The sequence below is a fragment of the Somniosus microcephalus genome, unplaced genomic scaffold (assembly GCF_052327205.1).
Source record: "Somniosus microcephalus isolate GS21.2 unplaced genomic scaffold, FLI_Smic_1.0 unresolved_chr6, whole genome shotgun sequence".
Taxonomy (NCBI): domain Eukaryota; kingdom Metazoa; phylum Chordata; class Chondrichthyes; order Squaliformes; family Somniosidae; genus Somniosus; species Somniosus microcephalus.
In genome coordinates this window covers 51759361-51773800 of record NW_028225184.1, presented here as the reverse complement: position 1 = coordinate 51773800, position 14440 = coordinate 51759361, and the positions used below count along the sequence as shown (strand labels likewise).

Here is a 14440-nt window from a genome sequence, read left to right as displayed (position 1 = left end):
ACCCTCTCAAGTGTCTTCACATCCTTCTGAGAAACATACAAACAAAGAGACATAGAAGATAGGAGCAGGAGTAGGACATACGGCCCCTCGAGCCTGTCCCACCATTTAATGAGATCATGGCTGATCATCCAAATTCAGAACCTGGTCCCTGCTTTCTGTGATATCCCTTGATCCCTTTAGCCTTAAGAAATATATCTAGCTCCTTCTTGAATATATTTAATAATTTGGCCACATCTGCCTTCTCTGGTAGAGAATTCCACAGGTTTACCACTCTCTGGGTGAAGAAATTCCTCCTCATCTCAGTCCTAAATGGCTTACCCCTTATCCTTAGACTGTAAACCCTGGTTCTGGACTCCTGCACCAACGGGAACACCCTTCCTGCATCTCGTCTGTCTAGTCCTGTTAGAATTCTATAAGTTTCAATGGATCCCCACTTATTATTCGAAACTCCAGCGAATATAAGCCTCATTGACCCAATCTCTATTCATACGTCATTCCTGCCATCCCAGGTATCAGTCTGGTGAATCTTTGCTGCACTCCCTCCATGGCAAGAACATCCTTCCTCAGATAAGGCGACGGAAACTGCACACATTACTCAAGGTATGGTCTCACCAAGGCCCTGTACAACTGCAGCAAGACATCCTTACTCCTTTACTCGAATCCTTTCGCTGTGAAGGCAACATACCAGTTGCCTTCTTAACCGCCTGCTGCACCTGCATGCTTACCTTCAGCGACTGGTGCACAAGGACACCCAGGTCTCCTTGTACTTCCCCTTTTCCGAATCTGTTGCCTTTCAGATAATAATCTGTCTTCCTGTTTTTGTCACCAATGTTGATAACCTCACATTTACCCACATTGTACTGCATCTGCCATGCATCTGCCCAATCACCCAACCTGTCCATATCATACTGGAGTTTCACTGCATCCTCCTCAAAGCACACTCCCCCACCCAGCTTTGTGTCGTCTGCAAACGTGCAGATATTACAGCTAGTTTCCTCGGCTAGATCATTAATGTATATTGTGAACAGCTGTGGTCCTAGCACCGATCCCTGTGGTACCCGACTAATCACTGCCTGCCACTGGGAAAAAGACCCGTTTATTCCAACTCTTTGCTTCCTGTCTGTCAACCGGTTCTCTATTCAATTCAATACATTCCCCCCAATGCCATGTGCTTTAAATTAGCAAGCTGATCTCTTATGCGGGACCTTATCGAAAGCCTTCTGATAGTCCAAATGCACCACATCCACTGGTTCTCCCTTATATATTCTACTGGATACATCCTCAAAAAATTCCAGTAGATTATTCAAGCATGATTAACCTTTTGTAAACCCATGTTGACTTTGTCCGATCCTGTCACTATTTTACAAGTGCTCTGCTATTACATCTTTTATAATGGACTCTAGCATTTTCCACAATACCGATGTCAGGCTTACCGATCTATAATTCCCCGTTTTCTCGCCAGCACCTTTCTTATAGTGGGGTTAATTTAGCTGCCATCCAATCTATGGGGACTATTCCAGTGTCTATAGAATTTTGGAAGATGACCAGCAATGCATCTACTATTTCTAGGGCCACTCTGTAAGTAGCCTAGGATGTAGATTATCCAGCCCTGGGGATTTATCGGCCTTAAATGCCGTCAATTTCCCTAACACAATTTCCCTAAAAATACTGATTTCATTGAATTCCACCCTCTCATTCAAACCTATGTTCCCCGACATCTCTGGAAGGTTATTTGTGTCGTCCTTTGTGAAGACAGAACCAAAGTATGTATTTAATTGTTTTGCCATTTCTTTGTTCCCCAGTATAAATTCCACTGATTCTGAGTGCAAGGGACCTACGCTTGACTTCACCAATCTTTTGCCCTTCACATATCTATAAAGACTTTTCCAGTACGTTTTGATGTTCTCTGCAAGCTTACTCTCATATTATATTTTCCCCCTATTAATTAATCCCTTTGTCTGCCTCATAACATCGTAGTTTCCTTTATTTAAATTCAGGACTCTAGTCTCTGATTCAATTATTTCACTCTCCACCTTAATGAAGAATTCTATCATATTATGATCGCTCCTCCCCAGGGGGCCGGGCACAACACCATTGCTAATTAATCCGTTCTCATTACGTAATACCCAGTCTAAGATGGTGTGATCTCTAGTTGTTTCCTCGACAAATTGGTCCAGGAAAACATCCCGTATACAGTCTACTATTTCCTCGTCCACAGTATTGTTACTAATTTGGTTAGCCCAATCTAAGTGTAGATTAAAGTCACCCATGATAACTGCTGTGCCCTTATTGCACGCTTCTCTAATTTCCCGTTTAATGTCAGCCCCAAACTCAGTATTACTTTTTGGGTGTTTGTATACAACTCCCACTATCTTTTTCTGCCCCTAGGTAAGTGTCAGCTCTAACCCTACGGGTACCACATAATTAGTGCTAATATCCATCCTTGCTATTGTGTTAATCTCCTCTTTTAAATGTGGTGACCACAACTGAACGCAATACTCCCGTTATGGCATAACCAGTGCTTTATAAACGTTCATCATAACTTCAGTACTTTTGTACTCAATACCTTTATTTATGAAGCCCAATATCCCATATGCTTTGCTAACCACATTCCTAATATGTCCTGCCACCTTCAGGGACGTATGCACATTAATTCCCAGGTCCCTCTCTCCCTGCACACTCTTTAAAACTGTGCTATGAAGTGTATATTGCCTCTTCCTGTTATTTCTGCCAAAATGCATCACCTCATACTTCTCTGTATTAAATTCCATCTGCCACTTGTCTTCCCATTTTGCTAGCCTATCTATGTCCTGTTGCAGTCTATTGGTATCATCCCCACTGTTTGTCACCCACCCCCAAGTTTGGTGTCATTAGCAATTTTAGAAATTCTACTCTGTATACAAATATGCAGGTCATTTAAACATTTCAAAAAAGCAGTGGCCCCAACACAGACACTTGCGAAACACCACTGTCTACGATTCTCCAGTCTGCAAGGCAACCATTTACCACAACACGATGTTTTCTGTCCTGAAGCCAATTCCATATCTAACTTGCCTATTCCATGTGGCGCAATGTTGGTACCCAGCCTTCTGTGTGGTAATTTGTAAAATGCCTTCCTAAAATCCATGTAGACAACATCCATTGCATTCCCTTCATCAATCCGCCCTGTTACTTTAGCAGAAATTTGAATTGAACTAGTCAAACACGATCTGCCTTTTACAAATTCGTGGTGGCTCTACTTCACTAATTTAAACTCCCAAGTGCCCGTTAATTTTTCCCTTGATTACAGTGCGCTTGCTCGGCACCCCATCCACTAGTTTAAACATCCACTTTTCATGAGGGCAGCAAGTTGTTCCAACATCTGAAGCTCCACCAGCATTGAATTGGCCCAGAGCTGCTCTTCATCAACCCGGACTCCTCAACATCTCAGCTCACAGCAGCCGCTGGCTGACGGAATCGTGTGTATTCACAATGCAGAGCGAGCAGTCACAGCTCTTGATCCTGTTTGACTCCCTGTCGTTCTTCCACCTCACTTTCTGTTTCGGATATCGGATTTTGGTCTGGTCACAAAACCTTCACAATTGCTGCTTTGCTGCAGTTTCTTTTAATGTTTACAGGGGAGATGAGCAGAAACTTAACGAAAGGAAGTCGGCAGCAGCATCTGAACAGTTTGCTCCAGATCTCGGTAACACCTCGTAGGGAGCTACAGGGTTACAACGGGATTAGTCTGATTGATAGTGGACTGACTAAAGGGAACTGATGTGAGATAGAGAACGAGGATCCTCAGAAACTGATCCTAGTCAACAAGTGCAATGTACATGCTACATGTGAGGATAAGAATTCAGAGTGTCAGTGAAAACTTTTGTTCTCCTTACCTAAGGGAAAATACACGTGCCTTAGAGGGAGTGCAAACACAGGTTCACCAGACTGATTGCTGGGATAGGGGGATTGTACTATTAATATATGTTGAGTAGACTAGGCCTATATTCTCTCGAAACATATACAAATCTTACAGGGCTCGACAGGCTAGATGCAGCGAGAATGTTTCATTTGGCTGCAGTGTATAGAACCAGCGGTCACAGTTTGAGAATAAGGGGACGGCCATTTAAGACTGGGAAGAGGTGAAATTTCTTCACTCAGATGGTGGTGTATCTTTGCAATTAATCACCCCAGGGGACTGTGGATGCTCAATCCTTGAGTAAATTCAAGACAGAGATCGATAGAATTTTGGATATAAAAGGAATTGATGGAATTGGGATAGTGCAGGAAAGTGGAGTTGGGGTAGAAGATGAACCATGATCTTATTCAATGGAGGAGCAGGCTCGAGGGCCCAAATGGCCTACTCCTGCTCCTATTTCTTATATGTTCTTAGAAGGATAGTTATGGGACAAATAGTGGGCTGTGGGATTAAATTGGATTGTTCTTTCAAAGAGACGACACTCTCACAACGGAGCCAAATGCCCCTGTTGTGATGTAAGATTCTATGGTTATATGTTGTTACCTCTTCATAATGATAAAGGCCTCTCTGAGGTCTCCTCTTAGTCTCCTTTTTCCCTGAGGGAGGAGCCCAAGGAGTCCCCATGTCTTCCTGCTCAATGCCCCTTTCACACTTCTGTGCTGAGCCCTGGTTTCTTCTCTTCACCCACAGTTGTATTAGGTGCACATATTCAGTACATACTTGGAGCAAAAAAGGAGCTTATTTTAAGTCTAGCAAATGAATGTTGGCATTGAGAAAGTAAGGAACTCAGTCCTTCTATCCTTGATGTCATTAGCTTTGTGCCCCGGACATGTAGCTCAGTGGTATGCGAGCCTAAGTTGCATCTCCAAGCATTTTCTTTAACCACAGTTCCTGAATGTTGCTTTATGAGGGCAGCAGGTTACAACAGCTGAGGCTCCAGAAACATTCAGTGGGCCGGAGCTGCTCTTCACCCACAGTCACAGACTGGCCAGATTGTGTGACGTCACAATGCTGAGCGAGCAGCCACAGCTCTAGTTCCTGTTTGACGCCCTGTGGTTCTTCCATCTCACTTGCTGATTCAAAGATCGGATGTCAGCTTGGAAACTAAACCTTGGTCATTGCATTTATGCCACAGACCTGTTTTTGAAATGTTCAAAGAGGAGCAGAAACCTTGAGAACAGAAAAGTATTTAAAAGCTGTGAGCCATCAGTATCGCTGGGCAGCTGGCTCTCTGTCAGAGAAAATAGAGATTATATTTTCATAATTACAGTCATACTGTGCTTGAGAGACTAAAAAATTATAACACGTGACCTTGATACATTCAAAGCATGCGCTCTGCCACTGAGCTACATCCACACTGACAGCTAAGCACGCAAACCTTGGACAGAGAGAGGAGCGCTGCTGTCCAAGGGCTGCTGTTTGCTTCTTTGAGCGCCTCTCCCACAGACTCATCACCTCCAAACATTTAATTATATCGGAGCAGGAGTTAATCTCAGGCTCCCAGAAACAGCTCAGTTCAATGGGTAGTGCCTGAATATGTGATGGTGTCCACGGTGAGCGAGCAGCCCCTCTTGTTCCTCATTGGCTGCCGATGATTGGTCCTCCCACTTTCTGAATCACAGTTCAGATTCCAGCCCAATCTTCAGTTCTCACTTTTACAAAGCGCTGACCGCTGGTCCACACAACGTTTGTAATTTTATCTTTGGGAGCTAGTGTATCATGAGCGATATAGGTTTACCCGCCCGTTAGTGGAGATGTGTGGACGTGAAAGAGGGCGGAAAGTATGTTTTGTGGGGGCTTTAGTAAGGGCAAGGTATTTCCACCCTGTTACAGTCGAAAGAAAAAATAAAGTCTTCCATTTCACGAACTCAGGAAACACTGTAGAGCAAATGAAGTACGTTTGAGGAGCAATCACTGTTGCAATGTCAGAAATGCGGCATCCAATTTGTGCACAGCAATGTCCCACGAAGTGCAATGCGAGGAACAGTACCTCATCTTCCGATTAGGCACTTTGCAGCCTTCCGGACTCAATATCGAGTTCAACAATTTCAGATCATAACCTCGTCCCCTATTACTTTTTTACTTATAATTTTTTCCACCCGTTTGTTTTGGGTCTTCCTTCCCACCCGCATTTCCTTCTGTTTCTCCCTTTCACCTGGCAGCTGTCTCTTACCTGCTAGTTCACTTCACACCTAATCTCAGCTGTCTTTTGTCTCCACCGGCCTATAACCATCTCGTTTGCTTTCGAATACCTTTTATTGTCTCTTTTACTTCTTTTGTCGATCGCAGTCCTGCCTTCGATCGATTTTATTTTATTTCCAATTTTGAAAAATGGTTCCGACCCGAAACGTCAACTCAAATTTCTCTCCACGGATGCTGCCTGAACTGCTGAGTTTTTCCAGCATTTTCTATTGTTATGAGGTGGAGATCATCTGTTTTAGTGATGTTGGTTGAGAGACAAACATTGTCCAGAACACAGGGGAGAACGCCCCTGCGCATTATCGAATAGTGTCATTGGATACTTTATGTCTACTTGAGAAAGTAAGCGGGGACTCGGTTTAACGTCTCAGCCATTTTTATCTCCTTATCGGAGCAAGGATATACATGCCTTAGGAGTGGTGCAACGAAGGTTCAATAGATTCATTCCTGAGATCAGGAGGAATAACTTCATTCAGAGGGTTATGAATCATTGGACTTCTCTACCCCAGAGGGCTGTGGATGCTGATTCGTTGAGCATATTCAAGGCTGAGACAGATTGATTTTTGCACTCTAGGTGAGCCAAGGAATATATATCTTCTCAGATACCTCGATCTCAATTTTTTTCTGATTACCTTCCTGTGAAACACCTTGGACCGTTTAAGGAAAGGATATAAATGCAATTTGTTTTTATTGGACTTTCAAACCTCATGGGACCTTGTAGTAAATAAACAAACACCACTACTGTGTAATTAGACTTCTGCGAAATTGTAATGCCTTTATTCAGATATTGAACACATGACATTGCTGTACGCTCAAATGCATATGCTATTATAAAGCTATTAAATCATCTTCCATGCCATTAACAGTTATAATTATTTCCTGCAACAAAGCATCACCCGGGCAGAGCGCAGAGAGGAAACTCTGGCAGGGCAGAGGGGAATCGCACAGTTTTAACATAATAAACCCCGTTTTTATCAGTGAAAGGAAAGTCAATCCCATTCCTCAAGGTGCGCGCGATACTCTGCGCCAGATTTAACATTCGGCGCTCTGCTATGGTGAAACTTAGCACCCAGGCAGTAAAAGCAAAAACATATTTTACAGCAAATTATTTAGAGCAGAATTGCCTTCCTGGAGGAAACTCCAGCAGTAGCGGAGAGGGCAAAGATGTTCATGAAGTTTCCTGATCTATTCTAATTTCCCCAAAGTGAGGTCCGTTCTGTAATGTGCAAGCTTAGTAAGAAGTTTTACTTTACTAAAACACCGCTTCTACCCTACTGCTGCAAGGTGGTGCCGAGAGTATTGGCGAAATTGATAGCCCCCAATCCGGTGGTTAATCGATTATTGAAATTCATGGACTGGGGGCCAAGTTTGCATTTTGTGCCCGGCTACACAGAAACAGCGATTCAGTCACAATTATCTCAAGGAACATGGCAAAAAGGATGGAATTTAAACTTGAGTTGTACAAATCCTTGGTCAGACCCGGTCTGGAATACTGCGGTCATTTCTGGGCATCGCTCTTCAGGAAGGATCTATTGGCCTTGGAAGGGGTGCAGCGCAGATTCACCAGAATGTTACCGGGGCTTAGAGAGTTACATTCTGAGGATAGGTTGCATTGACTTGGATTGTTTTCCCTTGAGTACAGGAGATTATTGTGTTAATTAATCAAGGTTCTTAAAATGTTTACACTATCTGATAGGTTGGCTATAGGTAATCTATTTCTTCTGGTAATGAAATCTATAACAAGGTAATTATAAAATTAGAGGTAGGCCGCTCAGAAGCAAATTCAGGAAGCACATCTTCACGCGAAGTTTTGTAGAAATTTAGAAGTTTACCCGCAGAAAGGCTCTGTGCTGGGGGACAATAGGAGATTTCGAGAGAGGGATTGAAAAGTTTTGTTAGGTCAGCATATCAAATGATTGGCACAAACCGGGTAAACCGAGTTGACGTTCAGACCAACCATGATCTCATTCCATAGAGAAGGCTCGAGGGGCTGAATGGCCGGCTCCTGGTTACCATGTTCTAAAATGTTTGTTTAAATTACGCACAAAGTAAACTAAATACCTGGAGTGGGGTCAGACATTTCTCACAGATTACATTTCTATAGATGGCTTCTTGCAAACACAAAGTCTCGCTGAATAATATTTTAATGGGTGAAATGCTGATGACCATGGCATTGTCCGGTACTGTTGAGATGGATGTGCCTGGTCTTCTAGAGTTTCACTGCTGCATAGAGGACGGAGTCCTCACCGAGGTTTTGGACGGTGTCTCGCTGACTCTGAAAGGAATGGTGCAAATGGTCAGAAAAGCAATCGAACAACTACACTCTGGTAACAGTTCAGCGAAATTCTATCAGCTGATGCTCCAAGGCAGAAGCCGAAAAATGTCAAAAGCAGCGTTGTTGGAGTGAGCAGTATTAAACGGGGAATATTGCACTGCTCTAAAGGGTATTAACTGTCTGCTAACGGTTACATTTGCAGATGAAGTTTTCACCTCAGGTAATGCTGTTTGTTTAAAACAAGAAGGGACACTCGAGCAGCAGCAGGGCAACAGGACATGATGGAAACAGAGAGCGGGAGGAATTTTCTACTTGATCAGAGGTGCTGAAGGGACGATAAGGGTTCGGCCACCGATCACTTTGACATCGATGGAAAGGGACATCAGTAAGGTGTAAAATGGGCGGCTGAATCCAGATCACTGTTTTAGGCCCACTCTAAGCCAAAAGTTCCAGCGCCTATCTCTGACAGCATCGGAAAATGAAGGGACAACTTAACTTTCCAGGTGGGATACTAGGATGTTGTGTGTAAGATGTGGAAACCGCATGTTGGTTCAGTGGGTGAAATAGAAAATGGTCTTGTTTATGTCAAAATGCTCTGCATATTCCAGACATTAACCAATTGTTAAACTGTAAATGCTGTACACTGCCTAGATTCGCTTGTACAGGAGTGTGTTTGCAGCTGCATTCGTGGTAATTGAACTCTGTAATTTCCCTTCAGTTCCTATAGCGGGCCCAAATCTACACCTCACCCCTCAAATATTATTGTTCTATTGCAAATACATTTGTTCAATCCGCTTAGAAAAATAGAGATCCGTTCATTATTCTGCATTGGACATCATTCTGTCGCCGTTTAAAGACATATTGAAGTGTGATCAAAAACATTTTTGTCCTCATGTATATTAATTACTGGACAAGGCAATTGTGATATTTCAAAAGAAGAAGAACTCTGAAGGCAACAAATATTTGGACACATCGTTCCAGGAGATGGAATGAGCGAGATAAAAGTCCACATCAATGGAAAAATAAAATCCCAGTGCATTTTTAACTTACAGCGTTTACTCTCGGCAATGTTTGCAGGTTAAGAACAGCATCTAAACAAAACAAAACACAATAACAAATGGATTGATGTTTAAATACTTAGAGCATTTCCCTCTTTTATTAAAGAGTTTTATTCCTATGGAGGGTTTGTTTATCATCATATGGATGGGACACCATCTCCACACTCAATAGTGGGAACTAGCTGGCCATTGACAACTACCAATGGGTATTTGACTATCCACTAGGAAGTGAATGCATCTCCTATGCTGAGCTTCCCTTCTCAATTCCTCGGTTTCTCCAGGAAGTGGATGGGTTGGCTGAGGTTTCTCTCGACATGGGCAGTAGATTTTCACTGTATGACTTGATGTTTCTCGGATTATCGCTGATGCAGCGATAGCTTGCCTAATCTAGAGTTGTCCTGTGATCTGAATGAGTGCTAAACTCTCGATTGTTGAATATTAATGCATTTTTATCCATGATAATAACTTTAGCTATTTGAATAAGGAAACACTTGATTCCGAAATATTTACATCATACAGGCATGTTGCTACCTCTCTACAAAATCTTACTTGTTGTTGTAAAAATGTTGTCATCATTTTTGTTCAATCTTTTCTCATTATAATAACCTATGTGATCCTTTATTCTGGAAACTTTATATGTAAATGTCTCACACTGTTATTACACCATCTAACCACGGGTGGCACTACAACGCATTAAAAGTTACTGGAGAAGAAGTTCGGTGCTCCTCCTAACCCAATGTGTTAGCTTCACATCTTTGAAAGGGTTTTGCTATTTATCATTAAATAACAATAAAACGTGAAGTATTGTACAAAAGGGAAAGACGGCCAACATTGGAATTTAATTACATCTGTGTACCCCGGTCCAGTAATTCACTACCCTACAAGAGCAAAAATTGGAAGGAGCGCACGTCAACCCATGCAGCCCACCAACCCACCCCTTCAACCACCGTCTGCCCCACCTTTGACAGAGCGTGTAGTCACCTGAGAACTAATTTTTAGTGTGGAAGCAAGTCATCCTCGGTTCCGACTGACACCCTAAGAAGATGACCCTGCAATGCTGCACTTGAAGACTCTACTTAGCCCGGACTCCACATGCCTATTGCACTGCGAATTCGATGAGCAATACCATACAAATCTTTTGTGCTCTTTATAAATCGCACTTCCGATTGTAATTAGTTGCTTCACATTGCTCATGATAAATTCCTCTGCTTGATTCACTTGTAGAATCAAAATCTGCGACAGAAATTTGGCATACTGTAATTACATCTATCCACCAGTGGTGGCGTGGTGCAGCTTCTCAGCATGTTTGCAAAAACCTGTGATGCTATTACCGACTCCACTTGCTTCAGCAATTGCCATCTATTACACTACTGTACTGTAAATATATAAATATTTAAAAAAATGCATGATCAGATTTCCTATTAGAAACAAATTAGCACAGTGGGTCGGAATAAAAAAGGGGTTTGTTTTACATCTATGTGCCGGGTCGAGCGACCTCTTTCCGACTATCCTCTCTGCATCTGTTGACTACAGTCCCTCATCACTCCCTGTCTGAAAAATCACTTTCATTGAATGATGAAAATATATATTCAGAGTTTATTTTGATTCTTGGTCAGATTCACTAAATGCTTCAGAATGATTGACAGTATATGTGATTCAAAGTTGGTTTGCTAATACAATAAAATGTCTACAAACGGTTACTAGAAATGTAACAATAATATTGTGTTCATTCCTTTTCGTTAACTGCAAGAAAAGCTAAATGCAAAGGAGAATTTTGGATGTACGAATACAAAACTGAACTTACATGTTAGGGTCTCACTGCTTTGGTCACCAGGAGGCGCTGTGTTCCTTAAAACAACATATATCGTCAATTAATCATTTTATTTTCGATGGCACAGATCATTAAATTCTTGATACAGGTATTGATTGGATTTCAGACATGGATCCCATGTTATATGTAGAAGTATCTCTCTGCCCACGTCCTGGAACATGTGTTTATCCAACTGTTCCCAGGCCAGGTTATTCCTTGTTACCCTGGAACTAATGATTAGTTTGACGTCTAGGGTGATTAATGAGGACCTATCTCCTGCTCTCACCATGTGGAGCGGCACCATTACATAGTTTGTGAATATTTCCTCCCGTTGGACAATCTTTTTGGCGAGCAGAATTTCCATTGGGCTAAAAATAAGAATTTGATGAAATCATCACAAACCGATTCGCGATATCGATTCAGTGAGCACAAAGAGGGATTTCATCTCTCATTGAGCTGTCGTTAATATGGGATCCCCAGATGAGAAAGGCTATAGTTTAATGAGATAATGAACAAAAACACATTTAAAGGGATGTAGTGCAGATGCAAACAAAATTACTGAAGTAAGTGAAAACTGCCTGGATTAGTGTTTGAATATGGTTGAGTTTGTGTGATTGTGTGTGTGTTTGAGTGTGTGTGATTGTGTGTGTGTTTCAGTGTGTGTGTGTTTTATTATGATTGTGTGTTTGAGTGTGTGTATGTGTGTTTTAATATTTGTGTGTTTGAGTTGGAGTGTATGCTTTATTATGAGCGTGTATCTGTGTCTTTCACTGAACGTATGAGAAAATATATGTGTTCTTGTGTGTGAATGTGTGTGATTATGTATACCAGTCTGTGTATATATATATGTATTTGTGAGTGTATGTATGTATATACGTCTAATTGCGTGTTGGAGTGTGTGCGTGAGTGTGAGTGGGGGAGTTTCTTTCTAATATGAAAAGGAAGTGAAGTATACAGGGTACAATTATTCCTGAACATCTGCATCTGAGTTTTATCTTGGCCAGGTGTGGTTGTAATTGTCAATTCAACAGTCAATGATCTCACCTAATTTCTCTGCTGCTTCTCCACTTCCCTGAGAAGAAAATGTAAGTGTTAGAAATCTGAGCCAAATAATGGTTTACAAAATAGAAATAAGAGTAGAGTCAATGAGCTGAAAAGGTCTTTTGGACACAGAAACCTGTGCCCCAGCACCATAACTGTCCCGACACAACCACCCAATGTTTTATGAAGGAACCCGAAGGGGGTACTTTTAAATAAACCCACCGGTGGGAAACGGTCGAATTCAGGCAGGATTTCCATTGTACACAGTGCCCATCTCCTGCTCCGCTAAACTATAATTTCATTCCATGCTGTGTTGCACATTTTCCTCCTCCATACTCATGTACTACCCTAGCCACCTCCACAACATCACCTCTCAGCCGTCTCCTTCCAGACTAAGAATACCGAGTTTTTCGATTCATTCGTTACAATGTGACACTGTGGGTTGGAATTCCACTTGACTGATAAAGGAAAATGGACGGTATCGCTCACTCAGCATGTTCTACACCCCACAGGACATTCAGTTCCATACATGAGGAATACCATAGGTGGCAAATGCGATATCATCCATCTTGCACGGTCAAGTCAGACACATTTGTGCTCCAGCAATGCAGTTGCTCAAAATTAGCAGTAGCGTTGAGCCGCCCATTCTACGTTAAAATCTATATTCTATTGAAATCAATGATACTAAATATCGGATGGAGCAAATAACAGGCGGCTATTTAAAATACTCCCGTTATGTGCTTCCACCAAAGACGCATTTCTACCCAGGACCCTTTCTGCTTCGACCCTCGCTATTTCGCCTGTCAGTCTACGATTTCCAAATATTTACAGTCCGAGCTTATGGGTGAAGTGGGAGATGGTTGGAGGAGGTTGTCAGTACTGTGTTCATGGAGAGGCGGCAGTAAGCATGGTCTGCGTGTCTGTAATGAACGGATAATGCATGTTGATTAACCCACCTTTCTTCCAGAAGCACACACCCAACAGAACAAAGATGAGAATCAGACCCACAGCAGAGCCAACACCAGCCTCCAGCGCAAAGGATTTATCTAAGTGAGGTAAAGGGACACAGCGTAAACAAGTTAAACAACAGTTTCTACAAAAAATAGATAATCTGCAGCTTAACAGAAGCCACCGATAGGCAGTGGATCCGGAGTGAATTCCAAAGCAGAAAAAATACATAAGAAATTAAAAGGTTGATATAATATCATAGAATTGCACAGAAAAGAATGAGCCCATTTGGCCCATCGTGCCTGTGAAAGAGCTATACAAATAGTATCACACCTCTGCTCATTCCCCACAGCCCTGCATTTTGTTCTCACTTTCAAGTATATATCCGATTCCCTTTGGAATGTTACTATTTAATCTGCTTCCACCTCACTTTCAGGCAGTGCATTCCAGATTACAACAACTCGCTTGTTTATTTAATAATTTTATCTCACCTCTGTGTTTTGCCAGTGATCTTTAATCTGCGCCCTGTGGTTATCGACCCTACTGCCAGTAGAATCAGTTTCTCCTTATCTGCTCTAGCGTAAACCCTCATAATTTTGAACCATTCTATTACATCTCCCCTTAACATTCTCTGCTCTAAGGAGAACGACCTCAGATTCCCTTGTCTCTTCACATAAAATGGCATAGCATTTCCAACACTCGCGATACTTAATGTTCGCGGTTCCTTGGATTTTCACTGTTTCGAAAACGTGCCTCAGATGTTCAAAGTCGTTCTCTCCTCCTCTGTTTTTTATAATAAATGACCCGCATTAAATCAGTGCTGCAATATCAGCGAATCAGTAATAAAGTCGGCGGGGGTTTGGCATGCAGTTGACGTCACAATGCATTGGGAGAACATGACGCAGCACGAAGCTGATTCTCATTGTTCGATTGATTAGTTGCCTCGTTCATTCTTTGATTCTTTCATTGGATATTAACCGTGTTCTGGGACAAAGCGACTGTTCCCAGCTGGCGGCAAAAATATAACAGATTGCACGTAAATTAGTCAGTTTCATTCTGTAAGTTTCATTCTGGTCATTGGGTCAAAACTGCGCATGCGAGGAGAGAATGAGTTGAGCTAATTTTTTAGGTGCGGACCTTTGTCACAACAT

The 14440-nt window shown here is 42.2% G+C and overlaps 1 protein-coding gene and 1 long non-coding RNA gene across 3 annotated transcripts in view; both read right to left on the bottom strand.

The window, feature by feature from the left end:
- Positions 1-6903: 6903 nt before the first annotated feature.
- Positions 6904-11930, bottom strand: LOC147087297 (uncharacterized). Its single transcript, XR_015075609.1, has 3 exons — positions 11295-11930; positions 9483-9523; positions 6904-8432 (listed from the first exon to the last, which is right to left on the bottom strand). It is a non-coding gene; the product is annotated as an uncharacterized LOC147087297 (long non-coding RNA).
- A 1031-nt stretch (positions 11931-12961) lies between these two features.
- Positions 12962-14440, bottom strand: part of LOC147087296 (Fc receptor-like protein 5) — a 77264-nt gene continuing 75785 nt past the window's right edge. Inside the window, exon 6 of one of the 2 annotated variants that reach the window (XM_085978220.1) lies at positions 12962-13387. In XM_085978220.1, coding sequence (XP_085834346.1) covers positions 13227-13387 — 161 coding nt within the window. In that variant the 3' untranslated portion in view covers positions 12962-13226. Of the gene's footprint in view, positions 13388-14013; positions 14298-14440 lie in introns of those variants that run through there. The other variant, XM_085978221.1, reaches the window with a different exon arrangement.